Raw genomic sequence first — 23,271 nt, forward strand, 5'->3', positions numbered from 1 at the left:
GTCAGTCGTCATAAATCGAAAATCGGGAAACAACACATGAACAGAGAGAATGATTATAATCCATGTCTTAGTTCATACGATATCTAGAATGGATGAATATATGATCCCTTATCTAAAGGACGCGTTGCTGATAAGATCAGAGTTCGACAGCGGCTTTTGAAAGCTACGATTGATAATCAAGTTCTGAAGTCGTACTTGCAAAATAGTTATTAGACTTATCCATGTGGGAGACTGTTGGGTTAGGTGTCTAAGCCCATAACTATTTTGGTATGTACTTGACCCGATTATGAGCATGGTCATTTTGGGTTGCCTTCACCATAGCAACTGATAGGATGAATTATGGAGAAAGAGGATTAATTATGATTTATTAATATATTATAAGAATAATATATTAATTGAGAAATCATATTATTTAATTAGTATTGATCAGAAATTAATTTGGTGATCAAAAGAGACTGATTAAATTAACGGAGACTGATTATGTAAATAAGTAATATTTATAGTTTGGGCTCATGGACCTTATTGGTATAAGGTGGACGAAATCTTTATGAGAGTCCATAAAGATTTCGTCCAAGGCTTGTCCAATGGGAGTCCATATGTTGCTTAGGGCCTAAGCAAGGGAATTAGGGTTTCCAGGTTGGTAACCCTAGAAGCCTCAACTATAAAAGGAACCCCAAGGCTCCTCAAAATCGTGCCAATGCCTTTAGAAAGAACCCTAGACGTTTTTGAAGCCACCTCCTCCTCTCTCTTGTTCTTCCTTGTTGCTAGTGGTGTTTGTGACTCCATTAGAGGTGCAACACTTGGGGCACTAAGCTTTCAAGAGTCAAGGACTTTGTGGATTTTTCTTGTTCTTGCTACATAACAAGTAAGGTAAGATTCCAAACCCTTATTTACATATGAATTTCATTCTTAGACATATTAGATTAGGGTTTATGCTTTGGAAGATTGTTTTCATGTGTAACTTGAGAAAAACCTAGATCCAAAGCATTAGGGTTGCATGTTACTTAGGCTCCATGGGTTAAACCTCCATGACCCTTCATATTACTTAGGCTCCATGGGTTAAACCTCCATAGACTATCATATTGGTTTAGCCCATCCTAATCAACCATGGATCATTGGCTCACACTATAAGAATCATTGATTTACTTAATCAGTCCCCGTATATTTAATCAGTCTCTTTTCATCACTAAATTAATTCTTGATCAATACTAATTAAATAATATGATTTCTCAATTAATATATTATACTTATAATATATTAATAAATCACAAATAACCTCTCTCTCAAAAGTCCATCCTATCAAATTGCACTGGTGAAGGCAACCCAAAAGGACCATGCTACAATCGGGTCAAGTACATCCCAGTTATAGTTATGGGCTTAAACACCTAATCCAAAAGTATCCCACTTGGATAAGTCTAATAACTATATCTCCCAATGCATCTTCAAAATCCGATTAGCAATCGTAGTTTTCAAAAGCCGCTGTTGAACTCTGATATAGTCAGTGACGCGTCCTTTAGATAAGGGATCATATATTCCTCTGTTCTTCAAGATATCATGCGGACAAATACATGGAACATAGTCATACTTATTGTCTTGCAGTTTGTTTCCCGATTTCCGATTTGTCTGACATAGAACATAATTGAACACATCAATTTAGTTCTGATCGGGCCCGACACATATATCAAAAGAAAATCATCGAGGCGCCCAAGATATCACTTTTAATCCTCATAGGATAAAAGGAACAGATAAACTTCAATATTATATGCTTGTACTGACTACTCGTTAAATCATGCACAACGATACGTTTTATAACATCAAGTTACTGATGCGTTTTCATATCATCAATGCACAACCAACTCGTAGTCAACAACTCATATATCTTGGGTTGAAGACTATATGATATTATTTTCTCACAATCACTCGTGATAAATTCCGTGAAGTGATTCAGGTGAGCATGAGTTTAATCCAATACTCAAATCTTATTTCAAGAGCACTCATGAACGCTGTAGCATAATTTTGCTATGTCTAACACCTTAGACAATCTACAAGCCAATTCACGACAGTCTAGCCTCATAACCTACTTCCAAAGTATGATCGACTGTGGATAGTTTGAGTAATCTTATTATTCTGGAAGTCAAAACATGTAAAAGTGAAACAATAGTAAATAATTGACACAAGACAGTAACTTTACTTATAAATAAAACTCCTTTTATTCAATCATCAAATGTCAATTACAGTTTAGCTATTACAAGTTTCCAAATATTTATCTAATCACTAAAACTAATATCGTCCGTTAGCCCAATGCCCCTTGCATGTTGCAAGTGCCTAACCCTACTTAGTCCCTTCATGAGGGGATCTGTTGGGTTGTCCTCTGGCGATATCCTCTTCATAACTAGGTGTCCTTCTTCTACTTGATGTCTTATGAAGTGGTACTTTCTGTCGATATGCCTGGATCTACCATGATCTCTCAGTTCCTTGGTTAAGGCAACTGCCCCTTCATTATCGCAGAAAATCTCCACAGGCTCCTTTATGGATGGCACAACTCCAAGGTCTCCGATGAAGTTTTTCAACCATATCGCCTCTTTCGATGCTTCGCTCGCTGTTATGTACTCTGATTCACACTTTGAATCAGCTACAGTCTCCTGCTTAGAACTCTTCCATGTTACTGCTCCTCCATTTAGGGTAAACACCCAACCCAACTGAGAGCACAAATTATCTTTGTCGGTCTGAAAATCGGCGTCACAATACTCTGTCACTCTTAAGTCATCACTCCCACCGAGAATAAGAACCCAGTCCTTAGTCCTCCGCAAGTACTTAAGAATGTTCTTTACTGCAGTCTAGTGAGCTTTACCAGGATTCCCTTGATATCTGCTGACCATGCTCAAAGCAAAGGCCACATCAGGGCGGGTACAAGTCATAGCATACATGATCGAGCCAACTGCGGAATCATATGGAACTCGACTCATCTTCGCTGTCTCAGCCTCCGTACTCGTACTCTGAGTCTTACTCAGTTTGGCATGCTTTGGATAGGTAAGTCACCTTTCTTGGAGTTCTCCATGCTGAAACGCTTCAACACCTTGTCCAAGTAGGTACTTTGACTAAGTCTTATTAGTCTTTTACTCTTGTTTATCAATATCCTTATCCTTAGAATATAGGCAGCTTCTCCAAGGTCCTTCATAGCGAAACACTTCCCAAGCCAGGACTTAATTTCCTCCAAGGTTGGGATGTCGTTTCCTATGAGCAGTATGTCATCTACATACAATACCAGAAAGCTGACTATACTCCCACTGACTTTGACATATACACAGGACTCATCCTCGCTTCTCGAAAATCCAAACTCTATGATTTTCTCATCAAAACAAAGATTCCATCTGCGAGATGCTTGTTTCAATCCATAAATGGATATCTCAAGCTTACACACTCTATTAGGGTGCTTTGCATTGACAAAACCCTCTGACTGACTCATGTAAACATCTTCAGCCAACTTTCCATTAAGGAAATCGGTTTTGACATCCATCTGCCATATTTCATAATCATGAAACGCAGCTATGGCTAACATAACCCTTATAGATTTAATCTTTGCTGCTGGTGAGAAGGTCTCATCGTAGTCAACTCCTTGAGTTTGAGTAAAGCCCTTCGCAACCAGTCGCACCTTATATGTGTGTACTTTCCCATCCATGTCAGTTTTCTTCTTGAAGATCCATTTGAACTCGACTGTCTTACGACCTGGTACATTGTCAACCAAGTTCCAAACTTGATTGTCATACATGGACTGAATCTCGTTGTCCATTGCATCTTTCCAATTAGCAGACTCGGGGCCTGCCATGGATTCCTTGTAGTTATTAGGTTCATCCAGATTTATCAATATACTATCACTGATAAACGTATCACCTTCAGCTGTTATATGAAAACCATATAACACAGGTGGAACACTAACTCTACTGGAAAGCCTCAGAGGTACGGACTGGTTAATCGGTTCAACAGGAGTTTCCTCCTCGGGTTGAGCGCCAGTGTTTGAGGTTCCTTCATCATTTAACTCTTGAAGCTCTTCAAGGTCAATTTGCCTCCCATTATCCTCTTGGCATATGAGTTCTCTCTCGCGGAAAACCCCTCTCCTCGCTACGAAGACCATGGTGTCACTAGGTCTGTAGAAAAGATATCAAAAAGAATTATGTGGGTAGCCGATAAAAATACACCGCTCACTGCAAGGTTCAAGCTTGTCGTAAGTCTCTCGTCATACGAAAGCCTCGCAACCCCAAACCTTGATATGTGCCAACGAGGGAACCTTCCATGTCCACATGGAACGAACCATGTTCAACAAGGTTTGATTGCGCCTCTCATCCACACCATTTATATGGGTGTCCTAGGCGGCTTCAATTGTGAAACAATTCCACATTCCTTAAGATAGTCGTGGAACTCGATACTAAGATACTCACCACCCCTATCGGATCTGAGCATCTTTATCTTCCTGCCCAATTGATTCTCTTCTTCTTTCTAAAACTCTTTGAACTTTTCAAAGGTTTCCGACTTGTGCTTGATTAAGTAGATATACCTAGATCTGTTGTAATCATCGGTAAAAGTCACATAGAAGCGGCTAGCATCCCTTGTGGCGGTTCTGAAGGGTCAACACACATCAGTGTGTATGAGATCCAACAAACCTTCACCCCTTTCACAAGTACCAGTGAAGGGTGACTTGGTCATCTTTCCAAGCAAACAAGATTCGCAAGTGTCATCCGACTTCAAGTCGAATGACTCCAAGACTCCATCCTTTTGGATTTGGGCTATACGCTTCTTGTTGACATGTCCAAGACGACAATCCCACAAGCATTCCTTGTCCAAAACATTGGACGAATCAATATTCAACACATTATTTCCTAGGTTATCTACAACCATCACAGTTTCATATATACCATTACAAGTTAACGCTTCAAAATAAATGTACCATTATAATAAGCATTAATACTACCAATTTCATTATTAAAAGAAAATGTAAAACCTTGTTTATACAAACTATGAAATTAAATAATATTTCTCGCCATTTCCGATGAGTAACAACAATTATTCAATTCTAAATTTAACCCACTACTAAGCAATAAAGAATAAACTCCAATCTTGGTGACAGGCGACATTTTCCTATTTCCCATGATTAAGTTTATCTTCTCGTGCTCCACATCCCTACTTCCTTTTAGTCCCTGCAAATAAGAACAAATGTGAAATCCATAACCTGTATCAAGGACCCAAGAATTAGCATGTGATGAGTTATTAGAAAGAATAGTGTAAATACCTGCGAAGGTGGCTTTATCTTCCCATCCTTAATGTCCTGCAAGTATTTGGGGTAGCTTCGTTTCCAATGCCCTTTTTCATGACAATGGAAGCACTCTGCTTCCTTTGGATTGGTAGAGGGATTAGCAGAAGCAACTTTGGTCCCACTGGAAGAGGATCCATCAGGAGACTTTCCCTTGCGGCTCTTAGAAGGAGCCTTTCTCTTCTTCCCTTTCCCATGTCCAATTGCCATAACAGGGGCAGCATCAGTAGTAGGAGTAGGTACAACCGACTTGCATTTCAAGTTGCTTTCTGTAGTTCTTAGAAGGCCTTGAAGCTTGCTAAGAGTGATCTCCTCCTTGTTCATATGATAGGTCATTCTGAACTGATCATAACAAGAAGGTAAAGAATGTAGGATGATGTGAATGGCCAACTCTTCATCAAAGTTCACATTTAACTTCAGCAAGCGGTCCACATATCTTTGCATCTTTTGCAAGTGGGCCGTGATGGACTCTTCATCCTTCATTTTGGTTGTGATCTCGATTGTGCCTTTCAAGTTTGTGATTGGGATGCCGAGGATCACAAACAAGGTGTGAATAACCATGCAGATGTGCTTGGTACTCTTAATGTTACAAATCACCAAATCAATGTGCCGGTTAACCACAAACGCTCCATTGATCTATGATTAACATCAAGCTACCCTTTGCCACCCTTGTTAGTCCCAGATTAGTGTGCCGGTTAACCACACACGCTCCCCTAACGACTTAGCAAGGTGAAAAGTGCAATTTCATGGAATAACACCATTTTCACATTTTTCCTAAAGTAACTAAGATTGGGAATTTAATAAAAGTTTAGTTACTTTATAATTATCATTATACTTATAACGAGAATTAATGTCCTATCCTACCCGTTCGGCTAACGACCCTCTACAAGTCAAGGAAGCGGTGGGTGAGAGTGGACACCCATTAAACCACCATTTTATAGGCAATAACCTTATACCCCCTTATAGATCAGCTTCGTGAATGAGGCCTACTAACGGTAAGACTGACTTGTCTTATACATACATACATACATATATATATATATATATATATATATATATATATATAATTATTAACTTTTAATATTATAATAGTATAAGGGTTGAATTTTAAACTTTTAATATTCTAATGTTTGGAATTAAATGTTTCATTAGTGAGACTTTACAAATTTCAAAACTTGAGGGCAAGTTTTGAAACTCTTCAAAACTTTTGGTTTCCATAACTTATAAAAACTTATGAGTTTTTAATATTCATGAATGAGACTCTTCATATAACTTGAGGACAAGTTAAAAAACTCACTTCAAGAACAACTTATATCAATTTTAACTAACAAAATTATCATATAATTTCACTATTGATCTAATCTAACTCATAGCAAGGCAATTCATATCAAATAATACAAATAATTATCTTATTATCTTAAAATTTGACAATTGTCCTTTAATTGGATGAGGATCATCATTACCAAATCAGAAAATACGATTTTTATGATTACAAAACAGTTTGTGGTAATGACCGTAATCCAATTTTGGCCAAAAACTCGAAATTCTGCAAACAGAAGCCTCTACTCGACGAGTACATGAACTGGACTCGTCGAGTTGCCCTTTTAGTGAGTGAAATCGTCGAGTCAGGCATTGGACTCGGCGAGTTCATCAGTCAGAGGCCAGAAAATCGATTTTTTTCAGCTTTGAAAAATAACCAAGCATCAAATATAATAGAAAACAATCCTAGGCTCTGATACCATTGTTGGGTTTTAAGCACTATAACACTCCTATGGTGCACATGCAACCCTAGATGCTTTTGGATCTATGTTTTCTCTAATTATACATGCATTTTTAATTTTCCAAAGCATAAATCCTAACTAGCATACAATAAAGGATATACAGCATAAAAACCAAGTTAGATGAATACCTCTTTATGTAGTTGTAGTTCTTGGCCTTAGAAAGCTTTAGCACCTCAAGTTTGATGCCTCTAATGTGTCACAAACACCAAATGCAAGAGGAGACTTGAGAGAATAGGCTAGTTAGCTCAAAATTGATTATCACTCTCTTAGAATGAATGGGCAACCAATTTTAGCTATAGGGTTTGCTTTTATAGTGTTACAAAGGCGAGGGTTTCATCCATACAAACCCTAATGCACCATGACCCTTCATATTACTTAGGCTCCATGGGTTAAACCTCCATGGACTATCATATTGGTTTAGCCCATCCTAATCAACCATGGATCATTGGCCCATACTATAAGAATCATTGATTTACTTAATCAGTCCCCGTATATTTAATCAGTCTCTTTTGATCACTAAATTAATTCCAAATTAATTCTTGATCAATACTAATCAAATAATATGATTTCTCAATTAATATATTATACTTATAATATATTAATAAATCACAAATAACCTCTCTCTCAAAAGTCGATCCTATCAAATTGCACTGGTGAAGGCAACCCAAAAGGACCATGCTACAATCGGGTCAAGCACATCCCAGTTATAGTTATGGGCTTAGACACCTAATCCAACATAAACACCCATCCCGACTGAGAGCGGAAGTTATCTCTATCGGTTTGAAAGCTGGTGTCACTATACCCTGTCACTCTCAAGTCATCACCCCTACCAAGTATAAGGACCCAGTCCTTAGTCCTTCGCAGGTACTTAAGAATGCTCTACATTGTTGTCTAGTGATCTATACCCGGGTACCCTTGATATCGACTAACCATGCTCAATGTGAAAGCCACATCCGGGTGAGTACATGTCATAGTGTACATGATCGAGCCAACAACGGAAGCATATGGCACTCGACTCATTTCCGCTATCTCGGCATCGGTACTTGGACTCTGAGTCTTACTCAGCTTGGTGTTACTCTAGATTGGCAGTTCCCTTTTCTTGGAATTCTCCATGCTAGAACGTTTCAACACCTTGTACAAGTAACTACTTTGACTACGTCCTATTAGTCTTCTACTCCTATTTATCAAAATCTCTATCCCCAGAATATAAGCAGCTTCCCCTAGATCCTTCATAGTGAAACACTTCCCAAGCCAGGACTTAACCTCTTGCAAGGTCGGGATGTCGTTTCCTATGAGTAGTATGTCATCAACATATAAAACTAGAAAGCTAACTATACTCCCACTAGCCTTGACATACACACAGGACTCATACTCGCTTCTTGAAAATCCAAACTCTTTGACTTTCTCATTGAAACAAAGATTCCATCTGTGAGACGCTTGCTTTAATCCATAAATGGATTTCTCAAGCTTGCACACTCTATTTGGGGTACTTTGCGTCTACAAAACCCTTTAGCTGACATATGTAAACATCTTCAGCCAGCTTCCCATTAAGGAAAGCGGTTTTGACATCCATCTGCCACATTTCATAATCATGAAATGCAGTTATGGCCAACATAACCCTTATAGACTTGATCTTGGACAATGGTGAGAATGTCTCATCATAGTCAACCCCCGGGGTTTGAGTAAAGCCCTTTGCAACCAGTCGTGCCTTGAACGTGTGCACTTTCCCATCCATGTTGGTTTTCTTCTTGAAGATCCATTTGCACCCAACTGTCTTTCGACCTGGTACATTGTCAACCAAGTTCCAAACTCGATTGCCATACATGGACTGAATCTTGCTGTCCATTGCGTCTTTCCACTTTACAGACTCTGGGCCCGCCATGGCTTCCTTGTAGTTGTTAGGTTCATCCAAATTTATCAGTGTGCTATCACTGATAAACGTATCACCTTCAGCTGTTATATGCAAACCATACAACACAGGTGGAACACTAACTCTACTAGAATGTCTCAGAGGTAAGGACTTATCCACTGGTTCAATATGAATCTCTTCCTGAGGTTGAGTGCTAGTGTTAGAGGTTCCTTCATCATTTGATTCTTGATACTCTTCAAGATCAATTTGCATCCCACTGTCCTCTTAGCATATGAGTTCTCTCTCGCGGAAAACCCCTCTCCTCGCTACGAAGACCACGTTGTCACTAGGTCTGTAGAAAAGATATCCAAAAGAATTCTGTGGGTAGCCGATAAAAATACACCACTCACTGCAAGGTTCAAGCTTGTCGTGAGTCTCTCGTCTTACGAAAGCCTCGCAACCCAAAACCTTGATATGTGCCAACGAGGGAACCTTCCCTGTCCACATCTCGTGAGGTGTTTTGGCAACCCTCTTAGTTGGGACTAGATTAAGGATATGGGCAACAGTCTCTAAGGCATACCTCCAAAATGAGATAGGTAACGAAGCTTGACTCGTCATGGAATGAACCATGTCCAACAAGGTTCGATTGTGCCTCTCATCCACACCATTTAGCTGGGTGTCCTAGGCGGCGTCAATTGTGAAACAATTCCACATTCCTTAAGATAGTCGTGGAACTTGATACTAAGATACTCACCACCCCTATCGGGTCTGAGCATCTTTATCTTCATGCCCAATTGATTCTCCACTTCTTTCTTAAACTCTTTGAAGTTTTCTAAGGTTTTCGACTTGTGCTTGATTAAGTAGATATACCCATATCTACTATAATCATCGGTAAAAGTCACATAGAAGCGGTTAGCATCCCTTATAGTGGATCTGAAGGGCCCCCACACATATGTGTGGATGAGATCCAACAATCCCTCACCTCTTTAACAAGTACCAGTGAAAGGTGATTTAGTAATCTTTCCAAGTAAACAAGATTCGCACGTGTCATCTGAATTTAGGTCAAATGACTCCAAGACTCCATCCTTTTGGAGTTGGGCTATGTGCTTCTTGTTGACATGTCCAAGACAACAATGCCACAAGCATGCCTTGTCTAAACCATTAGACGAATCGATGTGCGACACATTATTTTATAAGTTATCTACAACCATCATAGTTTCATATACACCATTACAAGGCCATGCTTCAAAATAAAAAGTACCATTGTAGAAAGCATTAATAGAACCAATTTCATTGTTAAATGAAAATCTAAAACCTTATCTATACGAACCATGAAAAGAAATAATATTCCTCGTCATTTCTGATGAGTAGCAATAATCATTTAATTCTAATCCTAACCTACTACTAAGCACTAAAGAATAAATCCCGATCTTGGTGACAGGCGACGATTTCCTATTCCCCATTATCAGGTTCATCTTCCTATGTTCCACATCCCTACTTCTTCTTAGCCCCTGCAAATCAGAACAAATGTGAAAACCACATCCTGTATCAAGGACCTAAGAACTAGCATGTGATGAGTTATTAGATTGAATAGTATAAGTACCTGCGAAGGTGGGCTTTATCTTCTCATCCTTGATGTTCTACAAGTATTTAGGGCAACTTCGTTTCTAATGCCCCTTGTCGTGACAGTAGAAGCACATTGCTTCTTTAGGATCGGATGAGGTAGTGGCAGAACCGGCTTTTCCTTTGGATCCATTTGAGGTAGATCCATCATGGGACTTTCCCTTATGGTTCTTGAAGGGAGATTTCCTCTTATTCCCTTTTCCATGTCCTATAGCAAGGATTGGGGCAGCAGCAACAGGGGTGGACTCGACAGCTTTCCCTTTTAGTCCACTTTCAGTAGTTCTCAATAAACCTTGAAGTTTTACCTCAAGGCGACTTCCTCCTTGTTCATATGATAAGTCATCTTGAACTAATCATAACAAGGAGGTAAAGAGTGGAGAATGATATCAATCGCCAAATCTTCGTCAAAGTTGACATTCAACTTGAGCAACCGATCCACATACCTTTGCATCCTTTGCAAGTGGGTCGTGATGGACTCTCCATCTTTCATCTTGGTTGTTATCAACGAGGAAACAATCTCATACCTTTCTTGACACGCACTTTGATGGTACATTTCCATCAAATCTTGGCACATCTCTTAAGGCGAGTAGTCCTCATAGAACCGATGCAGCTCAGGAGTCATAGTGGCTACCATTATACACGATACCTTTGTCGCGTCCTTTTCGTGAGTCCTATACTCAGCTATCTGTTCAGGAGTAGATTTAGATTCATCGATCTTGTTGACTTGCTTGTCGAGAACGTATTCCTTCTCTTCGTAATGCAAGGTCATTCGAATGTTGTGAATCCAATCGTTGAAGTTGGATCCATCGAAGGTGATCCTCGCACAAATGTTCATGAGAGAAAAGGAGCTTGAGGAGTTGGAGTTCGAGCTAGAAGCGTTGTTTGAGCTAGACATCTGAAAAAGAAAAAGAACAAAGTTTAGATTAGATAAAGAATCCTTAATATAACACCCAAATGAAATATTAAGTCTAGGAACCCACACAATAATTCATAATTCGGAAGAGGGATGCCGTAATCCAATTGAAAATTATTTGAAGGTAGGTAAATGACGATTTACCAATTCCACCACGAAAAACGAAATGAAGAATTAGGTTTTAAATGAAATGAAATTCCTAGATTCTTATGAGATTCATTGAACTTTTCAATGGCATGTTTAATCTCGATTATGCCCTTCAAGTTTGTGATTGGGATACCGAGGATCACAAACAAGATGTGAATAACCATGCAAATTAGCTTGGCACTCTCGAGTCATTTACCACCTAATCAATGTGTCGGTTAAAAACACACGCTCCATTGATCTATGATAATTCTCGAGCTACCCTTTGCCACCCTTGTTTGTCCAAGTTAGTGTGACGGTTAACCACACATGCTCCACTAACGACTTGGCAAGGTGCAAAGTGCAATTTCACGGAATAACATCATTTTCACATTTTCCTAAAGTAACTAAGATTGAGAATTTATAAAAACATTTAGTTACTTTATAACTTTCATTATACTTATTAATGAGGAATTAATGTCCTATCCTTCCCGTTCGGCTAATGACCCTCCACCAATCAAGGAAGCGGTGGGTGAGAGTGGACACCCATTCAATCGCCATTTTATAGGCAGTTTCCTTATACCCCCCTTATAGATCGGCTTCGTGAATGAGACCTACTAACGTAAGACTGACTCATCTTATACATATATATACATATTAATCTTTTAATATTATAATAGTATAAGGGTTGTATTTTAAACTTTTAAAACCCTAGGGTTTTAGAATTTAATATTTCAAAATTAAAACTTTTTAATTAAATTTTAAATTCCAAAACTCAAGGGCAAAATTTTAACTTTTCAAAACTTCTAGATCAAATTTTAAATAATCAAACTAATCACATAATTTTGCACTTTATCTTAAAATTTTACCATTATCCTTTAATTAGATGAGGATATTCATTGCCATATCAAAAAATTCGAATTTAATCGGCTAAAACAATTTAAGGTAATGATCCTTATCTAATTTTGGGCTGAAATCCGAAAAATCTGCCATCAGATAAACCAACTCGTCGAGTCAGGACATGGACTCGTCGAGTTTGTCCAACTCGTCGAGTCCATCTTAGGACTCGTCGAGTTCTGCTGTTAGAGAGCCAAAATCGATTTTGTTCCAGCTTTGGCAAAACACGATATCATCAAATATAACAAAAAAACACCCTAAGCTCTAATACCACTGATGGGTTTTGAGCATTACAACATTCCTATGGTGCACATGCAACCCTATTTGCTTTGGATCTAGGTTTTTCTCAAGTTATACATGCAAATTAAATTTCCAAAGCAATAACCCTAATCCAGCATACAATTTTCGGATTTAACAATTAAACAAGAGTTAGAAGAATACCTTTCTTGTTGATAGCTTGATCTTGACCTTCAAGAGCTTAGTGCCTCAAATGTTTCACCTCTAATGGAGTCACAAACACCACTTAGCAATGGATGAACAAGAGAGAGAGGAGGAGGCTACAAGAATTTGGCCAGGTTTTCTTCTAAGAAATTAAGTGCCAATTTCTAGAGCCTTGGGGTTCCTTTTATAGTTGAGGCTACTAGGGTTTTCAACTAGAAACCCTAATTCCCTTGCTTAGGCCCTAAGCAATCCACATACCCCATATGATAGGCATTGGACGAAAACCCTATGGGCTTCCCATAGATTTTCATCTACCTCTTATCAATAGGGTAAATTAGCCCAAACTACAACTATTACTGATTTACATAATCAGTCTCCGTTCTTTTAATCAGTCTCTTTTGATCACTAAATTAATTTCAAATTAATTTCTGAACAATACTAATTAAATAATATTATCTCTCAATTAATATATTATTCTTATAATATATTAATAAATCATTTATCAACCTCTTTCTCATAATTCATCCTGTCAAGTTGCTATAGTGAAGGCAACCCAAAAGGACCATGCTACTATCAGGTGAAGTACATACCAATTATAGTTATGGGCTTAGACACCTAATCCAACAAAATGCATGTGCTTCCCGAAAACTAGGTCAAAAAGGGTGAAAATGGAGTCAAAACTCCATGCATTGCACCAAACAACATGAGAATCTAGATTGGAGCATATGATAACCAAGGGACTTCAAGGAGTAATAAAGTTGCCAAATTTATCCAAACCAACCAATCATAATCACAAATCATGAAGGAAAAGGCTCAAAACTTAGTTCTACAAGGGATGAATAAAAAAGATGGGAACTTGGAGACTTACTCAAGTCCAGAAGATTCATCGGGGCTGTATATTGGAGTTGTTCGGTGAGCAGTATGCGATTGATTTATTTCTTATTCCCCTGCGTGAGAACAAGGTTATTGTGGGGATGGATTGGTTGAGCCCCAGTGGGGAAATGATTGGTTGTGAGCATCAGATGGTACGTATTCGGACCCCAAGTGGGGGAGAGTTAGTGATTCAGAGAGAGGGTGTTCAGCGTGGGCCGACTCTATGTTCAATAGCTAGGGCTAGACGTTATCTTTAGCAGGGTTGCTTTGGATTTGCAGCTTACGTGATGGATACCCGGGAGAAGGGTAAGGCGACTATAAGTGATGTACCGATTTTTCAGGAGTACCTGGATGTGTTCTCGAAGGATTTACCTGGAGTGCCTCCGAAGAGGCAAGTGAAGTTTCGGATTTACTTGCTTCCAGGTGCGGCTCTAATAACCAAAGCACCTTATCGGTTAGAACCTCTAGAGATACAGGAGTTGTCTACATAGCTGTAGGAGCTGTTAGACAAGGGATTTATTCGGCCGAGTAGTTCACCATGGGGAGCGTCGATCATGTTTGTAACGAAGAAGGATGGGTCACATCGGATGTGTATGGACTACCGGGAGCTAAATAAGCTAACAGTGAAGAACTGTTATCTGCTCCTGATGATTGATGATTTATTTGTCCGGCTCCAGGGTGCATCTTGGTTTTCCAAGATTGATCTGCGTTCGAGTTATCATCAGATGAGAGTCAGAGAGGAGGATACGTAGAAGATGGCCTTTCAAACGCGTTATGGTCATTACGAGTTCATGGTGATGCCATTCGGTCTTATCAATGCTCCACTCGCATTCATGGATCTCATGAATCGTGTATGCATGCCCATGTTTGATCGGTCCATGATTGTGTTTAGTAATGACATCCTGGTCTATTCCGAAACCCAAGAGCAGCATGAAGAGAATCGGATGGAGGTATTGGAGACTCTGAGGAGGGAGAGGTTGTATGCGAAGTTCTCCAAGTGTGAGTTCTAGTTGTGCGAGGTGTAGTTTTTGTGACACCTTTTCAACCAGTACGGTATTCTGGTTGATCTGGCCAAGGTTGAGGCAGTGATAAGATGGGAGGTTCCAAGATCTCCATCTAAGATTCAGAGTTTCCTTAGATTAGCAGGTTACTATCAGATATTCATTCAGGATTTCTCCAAGATAGTGGTTCCTATGACCTGGTTGACAAAGAAGACCGTCATGTTTCATTGGGGGCCTGAGCAGCAGGCAACTTTTCAGACTCTGAGGCAGAGATTGTGTGAGGCTCCAATTCTGACCCTGCCAGAGGGTATTGAGGATTTTGTGGTGTACTGTGATGTGCCAATCACAGGTTTGGGTGCAGTGCTGATGTAGTGGGGTCATGTGATCGCTTATGCCTCAAAGCAGCTGAAGCCTCATGAGGCGAATTATCCTACTCATGATTTAGATTTGGGGGCTATGGTGTTCGACCTCAATATTTGGTGTCATTACCTATATGGGGTCTGTTATACTATTTACATGGACCACAACTGTCTGAGGTATCTAATGGATCAGCCGAATCTGAATATGAGACATCATAGATGGTTGGATGTGGTGAAGGATTATGATTGTAAGATCCTTTATCAACCAGGGAAGGACAACGTGGTGGCCGATTCTCTCAATCGCAATGTTGTTACTGCTCCGATCAGGGGTGTGTGTTTGAGGATGATAATGATCACCCCACTCTTAGAGCAAATTCAAGAGGATCAGGTTGAGGCTATGAACAAAGGGCACCAGAAGAGTGAGCGTATAGTGGGTCAGGTGGCTTCCTTTGATTATATAAGTCGAGGATTATTGACCCTTCATCGTAGCATGCGGGTTCCCTATTGGGGTGGTGTGCATCAAGTTTTGATGGAGGAGGCGCACAAGTCGAGATTCTTTATGCACCCCGGAGCGACAAAGATGTATAGAGATCTCCGGATTGACTATTGGTCGCCATGTATGAAGCGAGACGTGCACTTGTATATGGAGAGGTTCTTGACTTACAGGAAAGTAAATGTCGAACGTCAGCTACCTCACGGAAAAATAGAGCCCTTGGAAGTCCCCGTTTGGAAATGGCAAGAGATTACGATGAATTTTATCACTGAATTGCCTCGGATGGCGTGTGGATTGGATTCGATATGGGTCATCGTGGACTGATTGACCAAGAGCGCATTTTAATACGATCCAAGAGAGTATTTCAGTGGAGAAGTTGGTCGATATCTACATTCGGGAAGTGGTGGCACGGCATGGGGTGCCAGTTTCTGTGGTCACGGATAGAGATGTTTTGTTTACTTCCAGGTTCTAGAAGAGATTCCAAGAATAATTGGGTACTCGTATGAACTTCAACACGGATTTCCACCTGCAGACTGACGGTCAGAGTAAGCGGACTATCCAAACATTGGAGGACAGGTTTCGGGCATGCGTTCTGGATGTTGGCGGTAGTTGGGATACATATCTTCCTTTAGCGGAATTTTTGTATAACAATAGTTATCATGTCAGCATTGATCGACCTCCTTTTGAGATGCTCTACGGGAGGAAGTGTATGACCTCGATATGTTGGGGTGAGGTCGGTCAGCAGGTCATGGGGTGTACAAAGGTGGTACTTAAAAAGACGGAATTGATTCAGCAGGTTCATGGCAAACTTCAGAAAGCATAGAGCCGACAGAAGAGTTATGCAGATAGAAGCCGGAAAAACTTGGAGTTTCAGGTTGTTGACATGGTACTCCTGAAGGTGTCACCATGAAAAGGTGTCATCCGATTTAGGAAACAGGGTAAGCTAGGCCCCAGGTATATTGGTCCTTTCAGGGTGATAGCCCGGGTGGGCATGGTGACGTATAGTTTGGATCTGCCAGAGGAGCTCAGTCAGATTCATAACACTTTTCAAGCCTCTCAATTGCGAAAGTGTTTGGTTGATGATTCCGTAGTGGTTTTATTGGAGGACATTTAGGTGGATGATCGTTTGAATTATATAGAGAGACAGGTGGCGGCCCTTGACTGGAGGACGAAAAATCTGTAGAACAATGTTGTCTCATAAAGGTGTTGTGGCAACACCAAAATGGTTCAAAATGGATGTAGGAGCCGGAGAACGAGATGAGAGGGCATTACCCCAAGCTGTTTGAGGTGGTGGACTTCAAGGACGGAGTCGAATTCAAGTGGGGAAGAGTTGTAACACCCGGATCTTGAGGTACGTTATTCATAATTAAATTATCATTTTGAGTACTGCCACAACATGGTGGAGGCACCACCACGACATGGCAAGGTGAAAAGGGTTCGTGTGTTTCATTTAAGCCACCACAGCATGGCAGTATTGGCCATGGCGTGGTGGACGACTGGCAATATTGGCCACGACGTGGTAGACTACAGACGTGAAAACCCTATTTTTCCAGGTTTGCTCCATATTTAAAGGAATGAGGAGGTTAGGGTTTGCTCATCCTCAGCCTCCATTAGTCCCCTCAATCCCTAAAGAAAAACCTAATCACTTTCCTCCATTATTGAGCTAGTTTTGATGTTCCTTGAAGCTAAAAAAGGAAGAAAGAGGAAGAAGGAAGCAAATATCAAGCAAGCAAGTCTCCATTTTTCACCTTAGCACTCTTCTGGACCTTTGTAAGTGTCTAAGACTCGATTTTTATCATGCTAGGTTTCTAGATCTTGAGTTTTGTCCCTAACTTCTTGTTTTTTCTTTTTAGGATGGTGAGATCTCTTAAAGTTTGCAACTTTATGAATCTCTGGGACATTTGGTGTAATTTGTGCCTTGGATCTGGAGTTTGGTTGCATGAGATTTAGGTCATAAACCCTCATTTTGACCTAATATGGGTTGAAGACATGCATTGGACATGCATGTCTATAAAGCACCAACTTTTAGGTTAATTTTGCTGCTAGAATCACTATTGGAAAATATGGACTTCGAACCTTATGGAATAAGTGCTTATTGGTTAAGATCTTGCATTGTTAAGCCTTTTGGGACTTAGGGAGTTGGGTTTTGGACCTTTTGGGTGGTCTTAATGGATGAATTGGAAACTTTATCCATCTAGATCACATTTTGGAACAGAATGAGCTTTGGAGCTCTTGGAATCAAAGAAAACAGCTTAATGCATTAAGTTGTTGGAACCCCCACTTACCACGGTGTGGTCCTAGGTCACCATGACATGGCGGCTGAGATTTTCCCAACTGTTTGGTCATATGCGGGCCACGACGTGGCCAAGGAAGACCACTCGTGTCGGTCGGCTAGAGTCAACATTGACTGTTGACCTTGAGGGTTGACTTTTGACTTTTGGATTTTTGTTTAGCTATTAATGTCCTAATAGGTAGATTAAGGTTTTGCCTTATGTGATTATCTAGGTGGCATTTAACACCTGTTGTTGACTTTTGAGCTGTTGTGGGAGGTGAATTTGCTCACTAAACTGTAGGACGCTACGGATTGTATGTGCTTGTAGTCTTTATGACTCTTGTTGTATGCATTGTATGCTTGTGTGCATGTTTGTTATACATATGTGGGGTGAAATAGACCCGATACAGCCTTGTGTTGACATATGAGTTGAAATAGACTTTGATGTACTTTTGGGATGTTTATAGATACCCTCTGAATACCTTATGGTTTTGAAAAACATGTATGGTTGATGGTTTATTTAATATAAAAATAATAAATTTTAGTTATGAGTTTTGGGATGTTACATCAGAAGTCTTTAACCCAACATGTCATGTTCATATATGTTGAAACTAAATGAGCCATCCATATCTTGTGTTGAAACTGCTAGCAAAGTGTATTCTTCACCTAGAGATATTTGTCTAGTCGTAAATGAAAATATTATAAGGTAAGTATGTTATCCCCTCTCTAATCAATCTTTTTCTTTATATATATTTGGACTGATAAGTTTCCTTAGAAGCATGTTGTTGTATGTGACTAAATTTCTCTAAGTATCTCATTAGTGAGACCATCTGTTAAGATGACATTAAGTCACACACTCACACTGATTGTTATGCATTGACATATCCTTCAACATGAGATTGGCTAGTCCAAATCAAAAAATTATTATAAGGATTGGGTGTTTATTTTTGATTAACTGTTTTATCCAGACTCCGTCCTTAGAAGCATGTTTGTCGTATGCATCTAGTCTTATGTTCTACTGAAACATCGAGCATTACCCAATGGCTTACTCTAATTTCATAGTCATCAAACTGAGTGTTACTTGTCTGGTCCTTCAATGAGAAAGGATTATTCATGTCCTTAGCATCCCAGTCTGAGGTATGACATGGTACCAAGTTGAATTGACGTTGGCTCTTATTCGCCTAGCTCTTTCTATCCTATTACTCGATGTTAATGATTGGCTGTGAAACCAACAGTTATTAAAACATCTTTCCCCCATGTTAATGCTCTTGCTATGAAAGTGATAGTGAATGAGACATACTTTTCGCTGATGTCAAGGAATTTTTGTATTAAACCATACGGTAAGGGATTTTCAGCAACCCAGTGTCTAAGAACACATTATACCATCCATATAATGTGGGAGGCATGACAATCAAACTAATGTCTAAGAACCGCTATAATAAGACATATAATAGTGAACATCAAACCATCTCATGTCAAAGAACAACTGTATTACACCATACAGCGTATGAGACATAAACGTCCCACCCTTTAACTTTATTTGATGTTTTATTTCATTTCAGGTTTCTTGTTGTCTTCTGTTTAAAAAAAATAAAAAGGCAGTGCTTATTGATGCTGTCAAAAAGGGGGAGAAATGTTTAGTTCGACTATGCTATCTCTTGATCATTCATAGTATAGCAGATACTGTTGAAAGAAAAAGGTTATACATCTAAGGGGGAGCAAATCTCAACTATTGTTTATCTGAGGGGGAGCTAAATCTAAGGGGGAGCAGAAATCAACATTTTACTTAAGATGTAATTAGTTCATTTATTATTCTTTATTAGTTTGGTTTTGACATCATCAAATAGGGGGAGATTGTTGGGACACTTATTCATATATATTTGATGATGTAAAATATAAAATTTATAGTTATAGTTTTACTGCTCATTGTAGACAGACAGTCTTGTCTACACAAGCAAGCTGACATGTCAGAGTTTGTTTATCTGAAGATATGTTGATGCTTCTGAAGACTGATATTGAAGATATTTGTTAGTTCTCTACCATCCACTAAAGTCTAGATGTTAAAGACTAAAGACCAAATTTAAGCTGCCTTAGCTGATCAAATCTAGAACATTTCTAAAGGCTCTACTGTAGTTTTGGTACCACTAAAAATCATCCCCTGATGACCAAAATACATTGAATGCACTATCATCACGAAAGGTACTGAAAGCACTATTAACATGAAAAGCATCATTCACTAAAGACTAATTAGTGTGTCCAGACACTGATGTTCTTACACTAATGACACATTGATCATATGATACACTGATGACACTGATACATTGATATCACACGCTGATGGTTATACACTGTTGAAGCTGAAGCTGATCAACAAATGTCTTTCTGAAGATGACGATGATGCCTTGATCAACGTGACTCCCTGATGTTGATGCCCCTGATTAGCATATGAAGTGTTGATGTTGATGTCCGAATCTGGAGCAGATCAGAATTACTTGGTGAAAAAGTATTCTGAAAATCTTATCTGATCTGTTCCTTAAAATACCAAATCTGCATTTATCATTGAATATTCAATCCCATCAAATCAAAGACTTGATATAATCAGAAGATTTGGTGTATCTACATAATTTTTATCTCCTATGTTTAGAGTAGTATTTATATTGGCATCTCTCATTAGTTGAGAGTTGATGATTTGTATTGTTTACTGAGAGATAGAATTTATGTAGACTAGATTTAGAGTTCTTGGTGAGTTCTAAATCATTGTACTCGTTCTTTTTGTGAGAACATTTTTCTTAGTGAAAAGCCAGATAAATAATATTGATAATTATTTGTCAAATACTTGTGTTAATATTCCGCGTTTCTATTAGATTCAAACACAGGTTTTAGGGTTTTGGGACGAACAATAACATAATAACACATTAAAAGAATAACATTCGAGTAGTAGATTAAGATACGATGCTTACTTGAGTTTTCTGACTTGGAACCCAATTTTCCATAACTTGAATGTTTCATTGGTGATGAAGAATGGAGTTCAATTTCTTGAAATTAGAGTGGATTTCACAATAAGATTTTTTTTTGGTGTTCGATCACAGTAAGAACGAAAGGGGAGTAGGAGAAGTTTATTATTATTATTATTATTATTATTATTATTATTATAGCAAAGCTGATGAATCAATGGAATCGATTAATCGAACCAAAGTGTTCGATCACAGTAGGAAGCAAGGATGCTAGGGCGACGACTTCAGCTTTAGTGGGTGTGGGTGTTGGTGTGTGGGTGTGGATGTGTGTGTGTGTGTGGGGGGGGGGGGGGGGTTAAACTTCGATCGATATTGGCTTATGGGCGGATACATCAATACACAGGATTAGAGTGGGTGGATACGATCATCGATCAAGTGGCTATTCAATTTCCTGGTCAGTCCTTTTGACTCGATTAAACTTTTATTTGGATAACCCAAACTAAATACTCGATAATCAATTTACGCTAAAATAAATACCCGAGAACCGACCCAAATAACTTATTTGGTTCTAATTCAGGACGGTCCGATCCAAGTTTCGTTTTCGATTCGAATACTCGGTCCAAATACACATTATCAATTTTTTATACTTTTAAATTTTTGACGAATTTATTGAGAAAATAGATCTTATTGTTATTTTCTCTTATTTTATATGTCGATGTCGCCAATAATATGTCAGTTATTTTTTATTTTTTCCTAATCACCTCGTAGTCGACGCTTAATACGTGGGAATCTAAATGGGCCTTGTCACCCCGCCTTTTGAGCGTTCATCGTGTACGTGGCGCCCCACCATTACCACACTAAACCACAGCCGTTTTAAAACGGCTTTTACTATTGTCGTTTGGCGCCCACCGTAGACAAACTTATTTCTTTATTTCTTTCTTTAAAATTTAAACACACCCACCGTAAACAAACCTAACCACTGAAACCAGAAATTAGTATTTATTCTTTTATTTATTTATTGAAGAATTAAAACCCACTTTTCCGGCCCTATAAATACGTTCCTTGAGGAAAGCTATGTTTGCCAATTTACACACACAAAGCAGTCTTCAAAAAAAGATCCTCTCTCTTCTTCAATACAGTTACTTTCTCTCTCTACTGTTACACAACAATGGCGGTTTCAACTAGAAGAACAACCGGACCGGTGCTAAGATCTCACTCGCCGGCCGGAAGATTCTACAACTCATCGTCGTCGTCCTTTGCCTCAGCCAGCTCCGCCTTCTCATCCAGATCCACTTCGTTTTTTGAACACAGATCAGCGTCGCCAACTCCGGTGAACCTATACGGAACATCGTCGTCGTCCGTACGATTTTCGTTCGACAATCGTCCAATTTCTCCGAGCAGATCGATATCTTCGCTGCCTAGGAATCACAATCAGGCGGTGAAGAAACAGGAAACTCCGAAGAGGACGTGTATGTGTTCGCCTACGTCGCATCCAGGATCATTCAGGTGCAGCTTGCATAAGAACTCCAACAACAACAATAATCACCACCACAACACGGCGACGTATCCTTCAAATCGTCTCAACGCACGGCGGTCGGCGATGACTAACTCGCTTGTCCGTATAGGAACCGTGGAAGGAGGCGATTTAGTCAAAAGAGCTCTTGCGGCGTTGATCCGGCCATCATCTCATCAGCAACGACGGAGAACCTCGTTTCAGGCTAGGCCGAGTCGGCTATCAGTCATGTCAAAGGCGGAGGAGTTGTAGATTTCAAAAGTTTCGGTATGTTCGTTGATTACACTACACTCTCAACTATCCGGCGGCGTCGACGGTTAACAACAGATCGTGGAGAAATCGGAGATCGAAGAGATCTGGATGAGCAATTTTTTTTATGAATTCAGGGGACGGAAGCAAGCCTTACATGATAAATGACCTCTTTTCATGTGTATATAGATATAGATGACAATATATAAATATCATCCGTTGATGCCATTAATGGCTAATCAAGCAGAGCTTCAGCTCCAAAATCCAATCTAATCACCCTCATCATTAAAACATAACTCAATTCAACTACAATCACCTCAATCTGTATACAGTGAGCTTTCGTCTGTGTTGATCATCTCCATTTCCATCGTTGATTATCTCCGTTTCCGTCAAGTTCAGTTTCTCAGATTCCGTTCCGTTAACTTCCGTTACGTGCCGTGTTGGGATACGTGATATTCCGTTTCGTCGCCGTTCCGTCGTCTGGTAAGAATCTATTTTCGTATTTTTCGTATTTCAATTTTATTATTATAATTATTTTTACGTTTTTCCCTTAATTTGCAAGGTACATAATTTCTTCATTGTAGACAGGCTGGACTTTTGGATACAGAGGTGTGGATTGTTGTGC

General features: G+C 39.4%; 1 protein-coding gene across 1 annotated transcript; it reads left to right on the plus strand.

Annotated features, from left to right (window-relative positions):
• Positions 1-21,950: 21,950 nt before the first annotated feature.
• On the plus strand, positions 21,951-22,942 carry LOC145115516 (uncharacterized). Its single transcript, XM_079051811.1, has one exon. It carries the CDS (start codon positions 22,053-22,055, stop codon positions 22,647-22,649), a length of 597 nt encoding a protein of 198 aa, XP_078907937.1. The 5' UTR covers positions 21,951-22,052; the 3' UTR covers positions 22,650-22,942.
• Positions 22,943-23,271: the final 329 nt, after the last annotated feature.

Source organism: Lactuca virosa, chromosome 5 (genome assembly GCF_052849685.1).
Source record: "Lactuca virosa cultivar CGN04683 chromosome 5, Lactuca_virosa_CGN04683_v6, whole genome shotgun sequence".
Lineage (NCBI taxonomy): Eukaryota > Viridiplantae > Streptophyta > Magnoliopsida > Asterales > Asteraceae > Lactuca > Lactuca virosa.